Source organism: Phyllobates terribilis, unplaced genomic scaffold (assembly GCF_046119375.1).
Source record: "Phyllobates terribilis strain yellow unplaced genomic scaffold, ASM4611937v1 Scaffold_11__3_contigs__length_659146591, whole genome shotgun sequence".
Taxonomy (NCBI): domain Eukaryota; kingdom Metazoa; phylum Chordata; class Amphibia; order Anura; family Dendrobatidae; genus Phyllobates; species Phyllobates terribilis.
The window spans coordinates 139,261,705-139,280,212 of record NW_027362771.1 but is presented as its reverse complement, the minus strand read 5'-3'; the positions used below and the strand labels follow the sequence as shown (position 1 = coordinate 139,280,212).

General features: G+C 46.0%; 1 protein-coding gene across 1 annotated transcript in view; it reads right to left on the bottom strand.

Moving 5' to 3' along the window:
• Positions 1–6,860: 6,860 nt before the first annotated feature.
• Positions 6,861–18,508, bottom strand: part of LOC141167231 (uncharacterized) — a 94,396-nt gene continuing 82,748 nt past the window's right edge. The window contains exons 4-6 of the mRNA XM_073654675.1: positions 17,905–18,173; positions 16,907–17,482; positions 6,861–6,878 (exon numbers count right to left, since the gene is read on the bottom strand). Of these exons, the coding sequence (XP_073510776.1) occupies positions 6,861–6,878; positions 16,907–17,482; positions 17,905–18,173 (863 nt within the window). The remainder of the gene's footprint in view (positions 6,879–16,906; positions 17,483–17,904; positions 18,174–18,508) is intronic.

Genomic DNA, 18,508 nt, shown 5'->3' with positions numbered 1-18,508 from the left:
ATCACGCTGGAGGAGTGGTCTCAGATCAGGGACCTATGCACCCTTCTGCACAGTTTTGAAATGGCGACGAAGATGTTTAGTGCTGACGATGCCATTATCAGCATGACTATTCCGGTGATTTACATGCTGGAGCACATGTTAAACAGAATTCGGAGTCAGGTGGTGGCACAAGAGGAGGTGGAGGAAGTAGAGGAGGAGGAGTTGTATGCGGAAGGGCTAACATCTGCAAGGTCCAGACGGTAGGCAGCACCAGGGCGGCAGGCATGTGAGGGTGGGGGAGATGATTTTACCAGGGCGCATGGTAGCAGCCAAACTAGTGAGGAAGGTGCAGGAGCCCAGGAAGAAGTGGAGGACGAACTGATGGAAGACTCATCAGATGAGGGAGACCTTGATCACATTTCTGTTGTGCGAGGTTGGGGGGAGAGGACAGAGGAAGGAAGCATGATTGTTACCTCGCCACCAACACAACAGGGACTTGGTGCTCCTGGATGCGCAACACACATGAGTGCCTTCTTGCTGCACTACCTGCAACATGACCCTCGAATTGTGAGAATTAGAAATAATCCTGACTACTGGGTTGCCACACTGTTAGATCCCCGGTACAAAAGTAAATTTGCAGAAATTATTCCTGCCATAGAAAGGGATGCACGCATGCAGGAGTATCAGCAGAGACTGTTGCAGAATCTTACATGTGCTTTTCCACAAAATACCAGTGGTGCACGTAGTGAATCTCACAGTTCCAACTTGCCAACCGTGGTCTGTATGGAATTCTTCAATAAAGGGCCCAAAATTAAGATAACATAGATGGGAGAGGTCTCTATGAATAGGAATTCCTAAGTATTTGATACCCTGTGAGGGCCAGGCAAAGGGAAAGTTGGACTGGATGGAATCCTATATGGATTTAGGGAGGGAGACATCGAGGGCCTCAGACTTCGCTGCATTGATTTTAAAATTTTACCATGTAACAAAGTGATCTATTTCAGCCATAACAGCAGGGATGGATATATGTGATTGAGTGATATATACTAGGACATCATCAGCAAATAGAGAGCACTTGTACTCGGTGCCTCCCACCTCAATCCACCTAATATTGGGGTTATGGCGAATTGATGAGAGCAGGTGCTCCGTCACTAGGATGTATAAGAGAGGGGACAGAGAACATCCCTGCCTTGTCCCATTGGTGATTGTGAAAGGTGATGAAAATGTTCTGACGCACCCCCTGGGCCTTGGGACACCCGGAGCCGGACCCTTTTTGGTGGATTCTGGTGGTTGTAGTCTTCGTGGCGACGACCCGGTTCCGTGGCTCAGGGCGGTCAAACCAGTGGCGGAACTATTTATGTGGTTTTGATGTTTAAATGTCCGACTACGCCACCCGTGGATTGCGGTCAGAGTGAACCGCCGCTACAGGGCAGACCGCTAAGGCTGGTGTTGTGGGTGCAGCAGAGCGTAGCATAACTCCCCACGGGAGGAGTATAGCCTCAGGGCAGTGTATGCGGAGGATGGGGGTGATGGTGCAGGGCAGCAGCAGTAACGACACGGAGTCAGTGTTGCAGTTCAGGGCCTTTACTCACAGTTCTTATTATCCAGACCACGTCTGCAGGTAACGGCTGCCCACGTCGTACTGTGCTCACCAGGTGAGGGGCTCAGACAACTCCCAGATAACTTTGGAGCGCTTCACAGGACCCCCTTTGTGTGTCCTTTGTCTGGCCTTTCTTACCAACACTTCTGTCCGGCTGCCTCGGGCCTCCTCTTGGTAAACTTGGCGCCAGTTTCCCTGACCCTATGTGGTGCCTTCCTAGCGGGTGGAGCAAGGGGCTGCGCCACATAAAATGTCAGAGCCTCCGGTTTCTAGCTGAGGGTCGTTTCCTGCCTCCACTAGTTCGGGGACCGGTCTCCCCCTTTGGCCTGACCCCTCCACGCAGGTGGATTCGGGCGTGCGGTGGCGACTCGCCCGTCCGCACCCCTGGGATCCCTTCATTCCTCGTTCCTGGAGCCTTCTCCGCTCCTCTTCCTTACTTCTCCCTCTTGCAGGCCTGGGCCTCTGTTACTAGGCCCGCCTCCGGAGCAGAGCTCATGCAGAGCCCCTGCTCCCTGCCACTTCTGCTCAGACTTCTCTGCACTGAACTAAGATGGTGCCCACCTTTTATACTCCCTTCTCAATGCACCCAGGAACTGCTTCCTCCCTGCTCCTGCACTGCAGGGTTCCCCTTCCTCAGTGTTCCCTCCCCCCACTCCAGCCAGGGACAGGGACTGTCGTGCCCATCTCAGGGGCATATTGGTCGCCCTGCCCCACGGCAATGTGGTGTAATGCATGCAGGTGTCGGGTCCTGATCCACACTCCATCCTTATCTGAGAGTGAGATATCACACCTCTGGGTGAGGTGCAATACGTCTGTAGCAACCGAGCCCTCGGTGCTACAGTTCCATTTATCTTCAGCCTAGGTGACGTATTGTGATACAGGGCCGTGATTTTGGCTATAAAAGGGTCCCCTAGACCCCTACCCCAAGCTTTTTAAGAGAATCATATATGGCGTGCCAGGAGACTCTATGGAATGCTTTCTCAGCATCCAACGAGAGTATCTACTTACAAATTTTTAACTGCATCTAGCCCAGGAAATACTTTGTGCCTAGTAGCAGTGTCTGCTAGTCAGCAGATTATCCCGGCTGTTAAGCAAGCTACACCACCTGTAGTTTGGACACTTAATTTTTTCAAAGGAAATGCTTCGGGACCACGGGATACTTAGTGAAGAGCATCAGGAGGCACCCCAAGGCATAGGGGCTGGGACTGGCACTAGGATGCCTTGCGATGGACAGCCGAACTCGATCCTTATAAAAGCTTTTTAACTGCAGCAGCTTTAGTGGACGCTACTGGAGCTGGAATTACGCGGCTGCTGGCATGAGACTTGCCCTCCAATAGATCCTTGTAAATGGATTTAAAGTGTATTCATTCAAATTAGAGGGACAATTTAAATTAAAAAGCTTAGAGCTGCCTCCACCACAGGGGGGCTCTCTCGACCCACCAGCGGACAGGCACCAGTATTGGGAGAGGGGGGCTGGCCGTCAGGGTTCACCGCGGCTCTGGCACAAACCCGGCGACACGGAGGTGGCACGGGCAGGAGCGGACTGGCCGTCTCGGCTTCTCACTTTTTGGATTTTAGAAGGGCATGACATGCCTATATCTGTGTCTCCCCCTCCTTTTACTCCTCCACCTCTTTTCTTTTCGCATGACTATATGTACTTGTCACTTTTCCATGTGTTAGTTGTGTCTTCTGAGCAGTTTGTCAGCTTTTGGACACCTTTGAAGGTGTTTTCTATGTGTTTCTATGTGTTTTTGTTTGCCTGCCATTGGTTTTAACGGTGTTCGAAGGTGTTCGACGAACAGTTCGACGAACAGTTCGGCGAACACACGGGTGTTCGACGAACCGAACCGAACTCGAACACTACGGGGGTGGCTCAACACTAGTTATCATCTCTGCCTTCCACAAGCGTGAGTTCCAGAACATTACCCGTGCCCTCCCCAGTGCACTTAAGTGGGAAGGACCGCCTAACCACAAACACATGGACAGGTGAATGTGGCCAGGGACGGTACATCTCATAGACGCATGTCTCTCACGCCAGGTGTGGCGAAGACTTAGTGCAACACAGAGGGAAGAGGGAAAGGGAGCCCAGACACTAGGGAAAGGGGGAAGTGAATACCTCCTAGACTGGTCTAGTGTCACCCTGTCTCAAATACGGTTCCTATATTGCCTCTTCAGGAATCGCCGCACACGTGCCTTGCCCTGTCTATCCCTGGCGTATGGCTAAGGCTAGGGATGGGAGGAGATGAGCACTAGTCGATCTCCACTATTCTCTATAAACAACAAGGGTAGACAAACAGGGGGATAATGCTTTTCTTAGCTTTAGACGACTCCAGACAAATGCGAACTCGGCCTCAAGCTCCACAGAGAACTAAGTACTGCTCTTGCTAAGCCTTCACAAGTAGAAATGAATATAACCGGCACCTCCCTCTCAGACACACCAGATATATATACACCCAGGCCAGGGAGCTAATTACCAGAGGGAGGTAGCCGCTAGGTCCTAGAGACAGCCTCTCATCTAAGAAGATGTCTGTAATGCCAAACGCAGAGATCTTCTGCAACCAACAGCAGGGTGACTGTCTGTCACCTCTGATACACCCGTGACATTGTCGCTGGGTTAATATTGTGCTCAGTCTCCTAGACAGTGACCAAATTATTCATGATGGTTTGATCATCCATCTCCTTAGCTTTGAGTTACTTGGAAGGCAAGCGCCAGTATGGGAGTTATGGTAGCAGCACCTAAAGGAAATTGCAAAGTCAGGTATAGGTAGGTTAGTAGAGGGAGCAAAAAGAAGGAGTTCATTTTGGAGATATTAAATTCAGGCTCTTGTTCAAGAATTATGGCCAAACAATTCCCATCTGACAACGCTGGCGGCAGAGTTCACAGTTAGACAGTTCATTGGACAACCAAGGAGTACAAGCGAGGAAGACACAAACCAGATGCGGCAGGGGCAGGAGAATGCTGTCAAAGGTCTGGAACAGTTTTCTCAGACCCTTCCAGTGCCCAGGCCCTGGTACATGGGGTACTCTGACACGGAGGGAAAGTTTTGGAACATACAAGCTGGACACGTGGCATGAACTGTCTTTCTACGCCTTGGAAGTCCTGGCCACTAGCATCAAACATAAACTCAAATCCAGTGGTTATTTTTTGGGAGGTCTATTCCCATGCACCCCTTCACACCCAGACATGGGTATACTCTTCAGGAATTGTCCTATTTTATGTCGCCCTCCACCTCCTCATCCTCCACCACCATATCACCAGGAAGACCGTGATGCAACACCCACATAATTTTTTAAGGGTGTTTCTGATTAGAGACAAGCAAATATTTTAATATTCGTTTCGGATTACAATTGCCATTTTTGCAATATTCGTCAATGTAATTGTCGAATATTCGCCGAACATTAACAAACGCTATTGGATTCAATGGGTGCCAAAACCAAACGTATACACAACACCTTCAGACGGGACCAAAAGCTGCCCAAACACCAGGAAAGTGCCATCAATTGACCTAGAGTACAAGTAGTATAATTATTATTATTTATTATTATAGCACCATTTATTCCATTGCGCTTTAACATGTGAAAAGAAGTCACTGACTGGTACAAGAGCAGAGAGGACCCTGTCCGTGAGGGCACACAAACAGTCTATAGGGGATGGATGAGGATACAGTAGGTGAGGGTACAGCTGGTCGTGCAGCGGTATGGTGGAGCGAGGGTTACTGCAGGTTGTAGGCTTGTCGGAAGAGGTGGGTCTTCAGCTTCTTTTTAAAGGTTTCAACAGTAGGTGAGAGTCTAATATGTTGGGGTACATAGTTCAACAGTAGAAGGGATGCATGGGAAAAATCTTGTATGTGATTGTGGGAAGAGGAGAGAAGACGAGAGTAGGGAAGGGGATCTTGTGAGGATCGGAGGTTGTGTGCAGTTATGTACCGGGAGACTAGGTCACAGATATATGGAGCCGACAGGTTGTGGATGGCTTTGCATGCCATGGTTACGGTTTTGAACTTAAGTCTCTGGACAATAGGGAGCCACTGAAAGCAAGACCATAAATATAAAGTGGGTGTTCAATATATCAAATAAACACCAAAGAAGAAAGTAAAACTATCCAAAAAATTATTTAAAAGTTGTTTTCATCTTTATTAGGCATAATTAAAATATAGACAAAACATATACAGTATATAAAAAAACAAGAAAACAAGCACAGAAAAAAATGTGGTATCTCGGATATTATAATGCAAAAAATAGATAAACTTTCCACCCTTCTGGTGAAATGGGAAGACCCACAAACAAAGTACAATCTCAGAATATTATATATCTTATAAGTCAATCCTCTATAGTAAAGACCAATAATATCTTCAAATGAAACATATATAATAAATAGTTTAACTAAAGTGCAAAGTAATATTTAAGGTGCCATCAAAAGTGCATAGTGCATTATAAAGAGTTATTTATGAAAGAAATATACCAATAGGATGTAACCACTTGGTACTACAACACATAACAACTTAATAGTATTAAATAATGAATAATCCTAGAGGAAGAGCAAAATAAACAACATGTAACAACTGAGAGTTAGTTTACCACACAGCCCTTTTATGCGTGTTTCATCTAATGGCTTCTTCAGAAAGGGTATGGGAAGCATAACCAAGTGCTTAGTTTTATATGGAACAACAACCAATGGAATACCTTTAAAATTTAATTCAGGTGTGCGGGTTGAAGTTCAAATCCACTCTCTAAATAATGTCCATGGAGACAAATAAAGGCGCTCACGTGGGACACTGCCACCACCTGTAGCTGTCCTCGGCGTCAAGCGCCATTGCGGCATTCTACCATCCAGCGAGACTGCACCCATCCAGGATGCGCCGAGCGACCACGCCCATCATGGTGCATCACATAACCACGCCCACCTGGGGCGCGTCATGTAATCACGCCCGGTCAGGTCGCGTCACTCAAGCACGCCCATCTAGGACATGCCGAGCGACCACGCCCACCATGGAGCATCACACAATCACGCCCACATGGGGCGCATCATGCGAACATGCCCGGCGGGATCGTGTCACTCAAGCACGCCCATCCAGGATGCGTCACTCAGGGGGTAGAGCCACAGTGACGTCAAGCGACGCGTTGCCACAGTAAAGGTGTGCGGAAGCTCCAATCTGTGAGCGCATAATCACCAAGGATCAGTGGCAATGACTAGTTCAGAAAAGGATGCTAGAATTCAAGGATAGCTTATAAATAACCTCAGATCTAGTTCATGATGCATAAATAAGATGAAAATAATTTGTTATATGATAAAAGAAACCTGCAAGGAAAACATTAGGAATACAAAATTACCCATATAGGACATAATTATTAGTGATGGTGATATACCAAAAAAGTGTGAAAAATGTGAAAAAACAAGTTAAACACAAAAGACACAAGACAAAAGTGCTAGTGTGATAAGTGATATTACACAGTAATTCTTCTTAAAAATTATTAGAAAAGAACTTTTCTTTAAAAATCCTTCCATAAAAGAATTTTTTTTTAAAAAAATCCCTTTGTAATATGTTATGTAATATAATATTAAAATGAATAATTAAATTAATATCATAGGTGTAAAATATAATTAACATCCATGCATGCATTTAACATACATGCATATTATTATGTGAAGTCTCAATAATGGAGTACCCCATATAATATGTGTGATGATGCTAGATGATAAAGTGCTGCTAGTATTAAAAGTGCCAATATGCTTACCAACCAAGAATATCAGATGTTGATACCTCATATCCATATATATAAAAAAAAGGGGGCGAAACAGAAAAACAAGAAACATACCAGAGCAGAGACAAACATTATCAATTAACAGAATTACTGCATAAAATATTATTTAATTTAAATACGGGTCTTCCCATGTAACCAGAAAAATTATAATAATAAATATGGGGCAGAAAATTTCATAATTCATTAATAGGGAAGAACAATCCCTTAAAATATCCAACTTCCCAAATGCACAAAAGATCAAAATTTATCCAAAAACAATGCAACAGTTGAATTGTAGAAAACTCTTTATTTCCATGGTTGTCGTATCCTAGATAAAACATACATACATCAAATTAAATAACAGAATTAAAACACACTTAGACAATTAATTAAAACTATAATAAAAAAAGTGAGTAGAATTAATCCTACTACCCACTTGGAGGAAAGGAGCAAAGCTCAGTACATCATTGAGGCCATGTGGACGTATTGTTTACAGGCTCCAAATGCAGCGTGTTTCCTGCTGAGATAGCATTTTCTTGAGGTCACCTCTAGAGATGAGCGTTGTTCTACTCGAACTGTTCGCCAATCTCAAATTCGAGCTGTTTTGGGCGGTGTTCGAGCCGGTCGGCGAACACGAACAATTTGAGAAAAATTCGGCTGTTCGAGGTTATGTTCGATAACTGTTCGTGCACCAAAATCATAACTGGATTTTTTCTCAGTAATGATGAAAATTAATGTTAATACGCAGTTTGAGTGTACAGCGGGGCGGGGGGAGGGGCAGGGGATGGATCTCTGCAGGAACAATAAAGATCTCCATTTTTTTTTCTCTTTCCCGCATTTGCAGTGGGGAGGTGCAATCTGTCAGCCTATCAGCAGCGCACACACGGAGCGAAGTGCTTTTTTTCACACAAGCAAGGGCATGTGTGATTGGCAGTGTATGTCACATGTCCTTGCCCTATAAGAACAAGCCATTTTCCCCGTCGCCACCATTTTCTCACTGCTGCAGCTGCGTGTTAGACGGCACCGCTGTTGCTGTGTGCGCTATACCTTGTTAATTTCAAGCCAATTTTCGCACAAATATACAGATAGCTTGGGAGTAGGGAATAGTTGTGATTGCAGTCCTTTTAAGGACTAGGTTACAGCATTTCCTACGACTTTTATCAGGCAGGTCTGTGCTCTTAAATAGATATATTGTGGGAGTAAAGACTAATTGTAATTGGAGTCCTTTTCAGGACTAGGTTACATCAGTTCCTATCAGTTTTTGCCAGGCAGGTCTGTGCCAGTGCTGTGCAAGTTTTTTTCACAGCATTTGGCTGAATCTAGCAAAGCTAATCCTTTTTGGCCTATTGCAGAGTGTGTTAGTCAGTGGAGTAGCCTATCTGTGTTGCAAGATATACCACCTGTGTATAGAATACCAATTTTTTTACTGCACCTAGTGAAGTAAAATCTTTTGGGCATAGCATCATTCTATTAGTCCATCTATACTGACCTCCATCAGGTTGCAAACTGAATATAATTTTTTTCTGCATCTAGCTCTGAAAAAATATTTGGGCTTCTAGCAGTGTGTGGGACTTGGTCTATTAGTCCATCTATACTGACCTCCATCAGGTTGCAAATTAAAAATAATTTTTTTCTTCATTTAGCTCTGAAAAAATATTTGGGCTTCTAGCAGTGTGTGGGACTTGTTCTATTAGTCCTTCTATACTGACCTCCAGCAGGTTGCAAATTGAATATAATTTTTTTCTGCATCTAGCTCTGAAAAAATATTTGGGCTTCTAGCGGTGTGTGGGACTTGGTCTATTAGTCCATCTATACTGACCTCCATCAGGTTGCAAATTAAAAATATTTTTTTTCTGCATCTAGCTCTGAAAAAATATTTGGGCTTCTAGCAGTGTGTGGGACTTGGTCTATTAGTCCATCTATACTGACCTCCATCAGGTTGCAAATTAAAAATAATTTTTTTCTTCATTTATCTCTGAAAAAATATTTGGGCTTCTAGCAGCGTGTGGGACTTGTTCTATTAGTCCATCTATACTGACCTCCATCAGGTTGCAAATTAAAAATAATTTTTTTCTGCATCTAGCTCTGAAAAAATATTTGGGCTTCTAGCAGTGTGTGGGACTTGGTCTATTAGTCCATCTATACTGACCTCCATCAGGTTGCAAATTAAAAATAATTTTTTTCTGCATCTAGCTCTGAAAAAATATTTGGGCTTCTAGCAGTGTGTGGGACTTGGTCTATTAGTCCATCTATACTGACCTCCATCAGGTTGCAAATTGAATAAAAAAATTTTCTGCATCTAGCTCTGAAAAAATATTTGGGCTTCTAGCGGTGTGTGGGACTTGGTCTATTAGTCCATCTATACTGACCTCCATCAGGTTGCAAATTAAAAATAATTTTTTTCTGCATCTAGCTCTGAAAAAATATTTGGGCTTCTAGCAGTGTGTGGGACTTGGTCTATTAGTCCATCTATACTGACCTCCATCAGGTTGCAAATTAAAAATAATTTTTTTCTTCATTTAGCTCTGAAAAAATATTTGGGCTTCTAGCAGTGTGTGGGACTTGTTCTATTAGTCCTTCTATACTGACGTCCAGCAGGTTGCAAATTGAATATAATTTTTTTCTGCATCTAGCTCTGAAAAAATATTTGGGCTTCTAGCGGTGTGTGGGACTTGGTCTATTAGTCCATCTATACTGACCTCCATCAGGTTGCAAATTAAAAATAATTTTTTTCTGCATCTAGCTCTGAAAAAATATTTGGGCTTCTAGCAGTGTGTGGGACTTGGTCTATTAGTCCATCTATACTGACCTCGATCAGGTTGCAAATTGAATAAAAAAATTTTCTGCATCTAGCTCTGAAAAAATATTTGGGCTTCTAGCGGTGTGTGGGACTTGGTCTATTAGTCCATCTATACTGACCTCCATCAGGTTGCAAATTAAAAATAATTTTTTTCTGCATCTAACCCAGCCAATAGTTTTGGCCTAATACCACAGTTTGGCCACTCAGCTCTGCTCGGTTACCATCCATTGTTTTTTTGTGCAAACAACTCCAGAGTTGTGAATTAGTTAACCACCAAAATGAGTGGAAAAAGGCCTGCTGCTGGTGGAAAGGGGAATAGGCGTGTTGGGAAGGGGAAAAAAGGTTGTGTCCGTGGGGTAGGTGCAGAAGAAAGACCATCTTCCAGCCAAACTAAAATGTCTACTTCTTTTAGCGGACAATGTGATAAGATCCCTTTCTTACGGCCACGCCAATCGCTACAAATTCCAGATGAGGCACAAAAACAGCAGGTGCTTCAACGGATATCAAGTGCTCCTTTAAGTGGGCTCTCCTCCACATCAACTTCAATATCACAAATACTCCAGTCCTCAAAGGTGTCACCCAAATCGCACTTGCTTCCTCACAGCTCCCAAATCTCCAGCTGCCCGTCTGAGTATGAGGTAGAACAGATGGTTGAGTCTGCAGAGCTGTTTACTCATACTATAGCCTGGGAATCAGAGGTTGACTCCAGCGCTTCTGTGAATCCAGACGAGGAAATGATCTGCACTGATGCCCAGAATCTTTATGAGTCGGATCCAGGACCAGACGCAGAAGGTTCTGACCATAATGTAGACCCTCATTCCCAAACTGTAACTCCTGTTGGTGGAGACAATGAGGAAGACGATGATAAGACTCAAATACCTGATTGGAGCGACAACTTTAGTTTTTTGTCAGGGCAGGAACAGGTTGGCTCTGAGGACGACGGGTGTGATAACGCACAGGGTGATGATGATGAGGTCGGAGATCCCACTTACTGTCAACCCACAGTCAGCCAAGAGATGAGGTCAGCAGAGGAGGTGGAGGAAGATGCTAGTGACGACGAGGTCAGGTTGCGCCTTCCTGGACAGAGACGTAGTACTGGAAGCACGTCAACAACTGCATCCTCAAACACAACTCTGCCTCTCACCACAAGTCGTGGTGGCTCTTCAGGTCGCATGGGTGCTAAGCCTTGCATAGCCTGGGCATTTTTTCAGATCGATAAAGATGACCCAACTCGTGTTATCTGTAACATTTGTCAGCAAAAGCTAAGTAGAGGCCAAAAAATACATAGTTTGAGTACTTCATGCATGAACCGGCACATGGACATGAAGCATAAGTTGCAGTGGGAAGCTCAGTGTGCTACAATGCGGTCTAGCCGGCCGGGCCAACCACCGTCTGCCATATCTTGTGCATCCGCGGCCTCTTCATCCTCTGTGACTGGGGGGACAGCAGTCACACCTGTTTTGGGGCGCAGACCTGCCACCTCTTTACCCGCAACAGCCAGCGTGATTGGCAGGTCATCATTTTCTTTGGAGGTGGTAACACCAGCTGGTCTTGAGCGCTGTCCGACATCGATAGCACCACCTTTGGATCAAGGCAACCTAACATGTCCGCCTGCATCTTCCTCACAGACCGGCAGTTTGCCGGGGACACCCTTATCAACCCCGTCTAAGCACAATAGCCAGCCCTCGGTCCCTCAGATGTGGACAAGTAAAAGACCATTTCCTCCTAGCCATGAGAAAGCTAAGAGGTTGAATTTCACCATCTGCAAGCTCTTGGCTACAGAAATGCTGCCTTTCCGCCTGGTGGACACAGAGGATTTTCGAGACCTTATGTCCGTCGCAGTGCCCCAGTACCAGATGCCCAGTCGGCACTACTTCTCAAAGAAAGGTGTGCCTGCGCTCCACCAGCATGTCGCACACAACATCACCGCTTCTTTGAGAAACTCTGTGTGTGACAGGGTGCATTTCACCACAGACACTTGGACGAGTAGGCATGGACAGGGGCGTTACATGTCGCTGACTGGGCACTGGGTAACTATGGTGACAGCAGGACAAGGGGCTGCTGTCCAAGTCTTGCCGTCCCCACGAGTTGTGCGTCAATCCTCTTTATGTCATTTTTCCTCCACTGCTTCTGCCTCCTCAACCTCCTCTCGGTCTTCCACCTGCACCCAAAGCCTGTCTGGTCATGCCACAAGCTTTCTAACTGCGCAGAAGGGATCCTGCACACCTCCTTACTATGCTGGCAGTAGGGCTCAACGTCATCAGGCGGTTTTTACATTGAAATGTCTGGGAAATGTGAGTCACACAGCTGAGGAGTTGTGGTCAGCTCTGGAGAACCAATTTCATGAATGGTTGTCTCCACTGGACCTGAAACCAGGGAAGGCCGTGTGCGACAATGCTGCAAACCTGGGTGCGGCCCTTCGCCGGGGCAATGTCACACACGTGCCTTGTATGGCTCACGTGTTGAACCTGGTTGTCCAGCAATTTTTAGCCCACTATCCCAGACTAGATGGCCTTCTGCAGAGGGCACGGTCGCTGTGTGCTCACTTCCGCCGTTTGCATCCCGCAGCTCAGCGACTTACATCTCTACAGAAGTCGTTGGGCCTGCCACTTCACCGGCTAAAATGCGATGTGCCTACCCGGTGGAATTCAACTCTGCACATGTTGCAGCGACTGTGGCAGCACCGACAAGCCCTGGTGCAATACGTTCTGACGTATAGCCTGGGCCAACGAGATTCAGAGGTGGGGCAAATCACGCTGGAGGAGTGGTCTCAGATCAGGGACCTATGCACCCTTCTGCACAGTTTTGAAATGGCGACGAAGATGTTTAGTGCTGACGATGCCATTATCAGCATGACTATTCCGGTGATTTACATGCTGGAGCACATGTTAAACAGAATTCGGAGTCAGGTGGTGGCACAAGAGGAGGTGGAGGAAGTAGAGGAGGAGGAGTTGTATGCGGAAGGGCTAACATCTGCAAGGTCCAGACGGTAGGCAGCACCAGGGCGGCAGGCATGTGAGGGTGGGGGAGATGATTTTACCAGGGCGCATGGTAGCAGCCAAACTAGTGAGGAAGGTGCAGGAGCCCAGGAAGAAGTGGAGGACGAACTGATGGAAGACTCATCAGATGAGGGAGACCTTGATCACATTTCTGTTGTGCGAGGTTGGGGGGAGAGGACAGAGGAAGGAAGCATGATTGTTACCTCGCCACCAACACAACAGGGACTTGGTGCTCCTGGATGCGCAACACACATGAGTGCCTTCTTGCTGCACTACCTGCAACATGACCCTCGAATTGTGAGAATTAGAAATAATCCTGACTACTGGGTTGCCACACTGTTAGATCCCCGGTACAAAAGTAAATTTGCAGAAATTATTCCTGCCATAGAAAGGGATGCACGCATGCAGGAGTATCAGCAGAGACTGTTGCAGAATCTTACATGTGCTTTTCCACAAAATACCAGTGGTGCACGTAGTGAATCTCACAGTTCCAACTTGCCAACCGTGGTCTGTATGGAATTCTTCAATAAAGGGCCCAAAATTAAGATAACATAGATGGGAGAGGTCTCTATGAATAGGAATTCCTAAGTATTTGATACCCTGTGAGGGCCAGGCAAAGGGAAAGTTGGACTGGATGGAATCCTATATGGATTTAGGGAGGGAGACATCGAGGGCCTCAGACTTCGCTGCATTGATTTTAAAATTTTACCATGTAACAAAGTGATCTATTTCAGCCATAACAGCAGGGATGGATATATGTGATTGAGTGATATATACTAGGACATCATCAGCAAATAGAGAGCACTTGTACTCGGTGCCTCCCACCTCAATCCACCTAATATTGGGGTTATGGCGAATTGATGAGAGCAGGTGCTCCGTCACTAGGATGTATAAGAGAGGGGACAGAGGACATCCCTGCCTTGTCCCATTGGTGATTGTGAAAGGTGATGAAAATGTTCTGACGCACCCCCTGGGCCTTGGGACACCCGGAGCCGGACCCTTTTTGGTGGATGCTGGTGGTTGTAGTCTTCGTGGCGGCGATCCGGTTCCGTGGCTCAGGGCGGTCAAACCAGTGGCGGAACTATTTATGTGGTTTTGATGTTTAAATGTCCGACTACGCCACCCGTGGATTGCGGTCAGAGTGAACCGCCGCTACAGGGCAGACCGCTAAGGCTGGTGTTGTGGGTGCAGCAGAGCGTAGCATAACTCCCCACGGGAGGAGTATAGCCTCAGGGCAGTGTATGCGGAGGATGGGGGTGATGGTGCAGGGCAGCAGCAGTAACGACACGGAGTCAGTGATGCAGTTCGGGGCCTTTACTCACAGTTCTTATTATCCAGACCACATCTGCAGGTAACGGCTGCCCACGTCGTACTGTGCTCACCAGGTGAGGGGCTCAGACAACTCCCAGATAACTTTGGAGCGCTTCACAGGACCCCCTTTGTGTGTCCTTTGTCTGGCCTTTCTTACCAACACTTCTGTCCGGCTGCCTCGGGCCTCCTCTTGGTAAACTTGGCGCCAGTTTCCCTGACCCTATGTGGTGCCTTCCTAGTGGGTGGAGCAAGGGGCTGCGCCACATAAAATGTCAGAGCCTCCGGTTTCTAGCTGAGGGTCGTTTCCTGCCTCCACTAGTTCGGGGACCGGTCTCCCCCTTTGGCCTGACCACTCCACGCAGGTGGATTCGGGCGTGCGGTGGCGACTCGCCCGTCCGCACCCCTGGGATCCCTTCATTCCTCGTTCCTGGAGCCTTCTCCGCTCCTCTTCCTTCCTTCTCCCTCTTGCAGGCCTGGGCCTCTGTTACTAGGTCCGCCTCCGGAGCAGAGCTCATGCAGAGCCCCTGCTCCCTGCCACTTCTGCTCAGACTTCTCTGCACTGAACTAAGATGGTGCCCACCTTTTATACTCCCTTCTCAATGCACCCAGGAACTGCTTCCTCCCTGCTCCTGCACTGCAGGGTTCCCCTTCCTCAGTGTTCCCTCCCCCCACTCCAGCCAGGGACAGGGACTGTCGTGCCCATCTCAGGGGCATATTGGTCGCCCTGCCCCACGGCAATGTGGTGTAATGCATGCAGGTGTCGGGTCCTGATCCACACTCCATCCTTATCTGAGAGTGAGATATCACACCTCTGGGTGAGGTGCAATACGTCTGTAGCAACCGAGCCCTCGGTGCTACAGTTCCATTTATCTTCAGCCTAGGTGACGTATTGTGATACAGGGCCGTGATTTTGGCTATAAAAGGGTCCCCTAGACCCCTACCCCAAGCTTTTTAAGAGAATCATATATGGCGTGCCAGGAGACTCTATGGAATGCTTTCTCAGCATCCAACGAGAGTATCTACTTACAAATTTTTAACTGCATCTAGCCCAGGAAATACTTTGTGCCTAGTAGCAGTGTCTGCTAGTCAGCGGATTATCCCGGCTGTTAAGCAAGCTACACCACCTGTAGTTTGGACACTTAATTTTTTCAAAGGAAATGCTTCGGGACCACGGGATACTTAGTGAAGAGCATCAGGAGGCACCCCAAGGCATAGGGGCTGGGACTGGCACTAGGATGCCTTGCGGTGGACAGCCGAGCTCGATCCTTATAAAAGCTTTTTAACTGCAGCAGCTTTAGTGGACGCTACTGGAGCTGGAATTACGCGGCTGCTGGCATGAGACTTGCCCTCCAATAGATCCTTGTAAATGGATTTAAAGTGTATTCATTCAAATTAGAGGGACAATTTAAATTAAAAAGCTTAGAGCTGCCTCCACCACAGGGGGGCTCTCTCGACCCACCAGCGGACAGGCACCAGTATTGGGAGAGGGGGGCTGGCCGTCAGGGTTCACCGCGGCTCTGGCACAAACCCGGCGACACGGAGGTGGCACGGGCAGGAGCGGACTGGCCATCTCGGCTTCTCACTTTTTGGATTTTAGAAGGGCATGACATGCCTATATCTGTGTCTCCCCCTCCTTTTACTCCTCCACCTCTTTTCTTTTCGCATGACTATATGTACTTGTCACTTTTCCATGTGTTAGTTGTGTCTTCTGAGCAGTTTGTCAGCTTTTGGACACCTTTGAAGGTGTTTTCTTTGTGTTTCTATGTGTTTTTGTTTGCCTGCCATTGGTTTTAACGGTGTTCGAAGGTGTTCGACGAACAGTTCGACGAACAGTTCGGCGAACACACGGGTGTTCGACGAACCGAACTCGAACACTACGGGGGTGGCTCAACACTAGTCACCTCCTCTGTTGTTTATCATAATTTTGTCTGTACCTGAGACACGCAAAAGTTTCGCGTCACAATTATGGGTTATTTTAAAGTGACGTGGCATGGGTTTTAGTTGAGACACATCATCAATCTTTTTTGCATTAAATATATCCAAAACATGTTCGCGAACCCTAACTCTCAATTTCCAAGACGTCAACCCCTCATAAATCAAGATACATGGGCAAGTTGAGTGGTATATCAAAAATTCTGTATCACAGGTAATATGGTGAGTAATATTAAATGTTAGATTACCATTGCTAGAAATAAAAGACAATCTTCTTTCCATATTCGGACATGAGATCCATTTTCCGCAAGGGAAAAAAACCCATCTGGGGCCTTTTGATCCAAAAATATTTTTCGCTTTACTTCCTCGATAATAACTCCTAACCAAATTGTCTTTCAGGTTATGTAATCTTCAATAGCTTATCGAGGGTTTGGCCGTTAAGGAGTCCCTCAGGGCCGGATCTGCCGACAGGAGAGGCCAAAACTTTTCAAGTGCATCTCTCATCATCTCCCAATTTTTGTTATATTGCAAGATAAATCTCACCTGTTGATTATCTTGATGTCCCAATCTAGGCTTCAGCAAGTCTATTCTTGAGGTATTGCACGCTCTCCTATAGGCCTTAAGTAACACTCGTCTACTATAACCCCTTTGTCTAAACCTCTGAAACAATTCCTTGGATTGTTCATGGAATGTTTCTTCTTCTGAGCAATTCCTCCTGATTCGGACGAACTCCCCTGTAGGAATATTATTAACAAGAGGTTTGGGATGCGATGAATCTGCAAATAGTAGAGAATTTACCGCGGTTGGTTTTCTATACACTTGAGTTTGAAGAGTGTTATCCTTGCCATTGTATATGGATAAGTCAAGGAAGTCCATGCTTACTTGATCATATTTGCTAGATAGTATAATATTTTGAGAATTCTTATTTAGGTCATCAATGAATGATCGTAGGTCCTCCTCAGAGCCCTGCCAGATAACAAAAATGTCATCAATGAATCGCAACCAAAGTAGCACCTTATCAATATTCTTCTTTGGATTAAAAAGAAAGATCTCCCTCTCCCACAGCCCCCGGATCAGATTGGCGTAAGAGGGTGCAAATGCCACCCCCATCGCTGTTCCCTGGAGCAGCAAGAAGAAGGAGTCGTTAAAAAGAAAAAACATTTTTTGTTAGTGCAAATTCCAAAGATTCCATAAGGAAATTCACAAAGTCTGATTCCAAAGTGCTCATAGAGAGAAAATATCTGGTGGCTTGCAGCCAATCTTCGTGCTTAATAGAGGTATCTAGTGCATGAAACATCTAAAGTTACAAGCCACATGTCTTGTTCCATACTGATATTTTCAATTTTTCGTAATAAGTAATTTTAGTCCTATAGAAAAAGGGGCAGATTCTCTACAAGCGGTTTTAAATGAAAATCCAGGAACTTACATAAAAGTTCACACATATTTCCATTACCTGAAACAATTGGTCATCCGGGTGGAGTAGTGGCGTTTTTATGAATCTTTGGGAGTAAGTAAAAACATGGAATCTTTGGATATTTTACATGTAGGAAGTCTCTCTGTTCTCTTGTAATGATATTACCTTCTAGGGCTTCATTCAGATTCTCCTGAAGAGCACTGTGCAAGGAGGTGAGAGGATTATATGTTAATTTCTTAGAACATTTTGTGTTCTTTAATTGACAAAATGCCTCCTTTTCATACATTTCGTTTGGCCACAGAACAATGTTCCTGCGTTTATCAGCCTGTTTTATAACCACACTGTCTAATTTTTTCAATTCATCCAAAGCCTTTCTTTGCTCAAAATTGAGATTGCCTAAGAAATATTTTTCGGTATCTGTGCAAAATCTTCAAAAACCAAATCAACCAAAGTTCCAATATTAGGGAATAGGCTCAATGCCGGAATTTTTTTTATCTACGGAGCCATTGAACAAATCATAGATTGCAATCTTATAGATTGCTGGAGCCAGTCTACAATAAAAAAGCAGCCATAGGGTGTCCTGGAACCTTCCCACAGACTTTTCTTAGCTAGGGATGCTTCTCGGCAGGGTTGGACGGGCGCACCAGAGAACCGGAGACTCCTCTGGTGGGCCCTGGCTTCTCCTTCAGGAGAGTGCATAGAGAGGTTGTGATGATAATTGAGGCCACCAT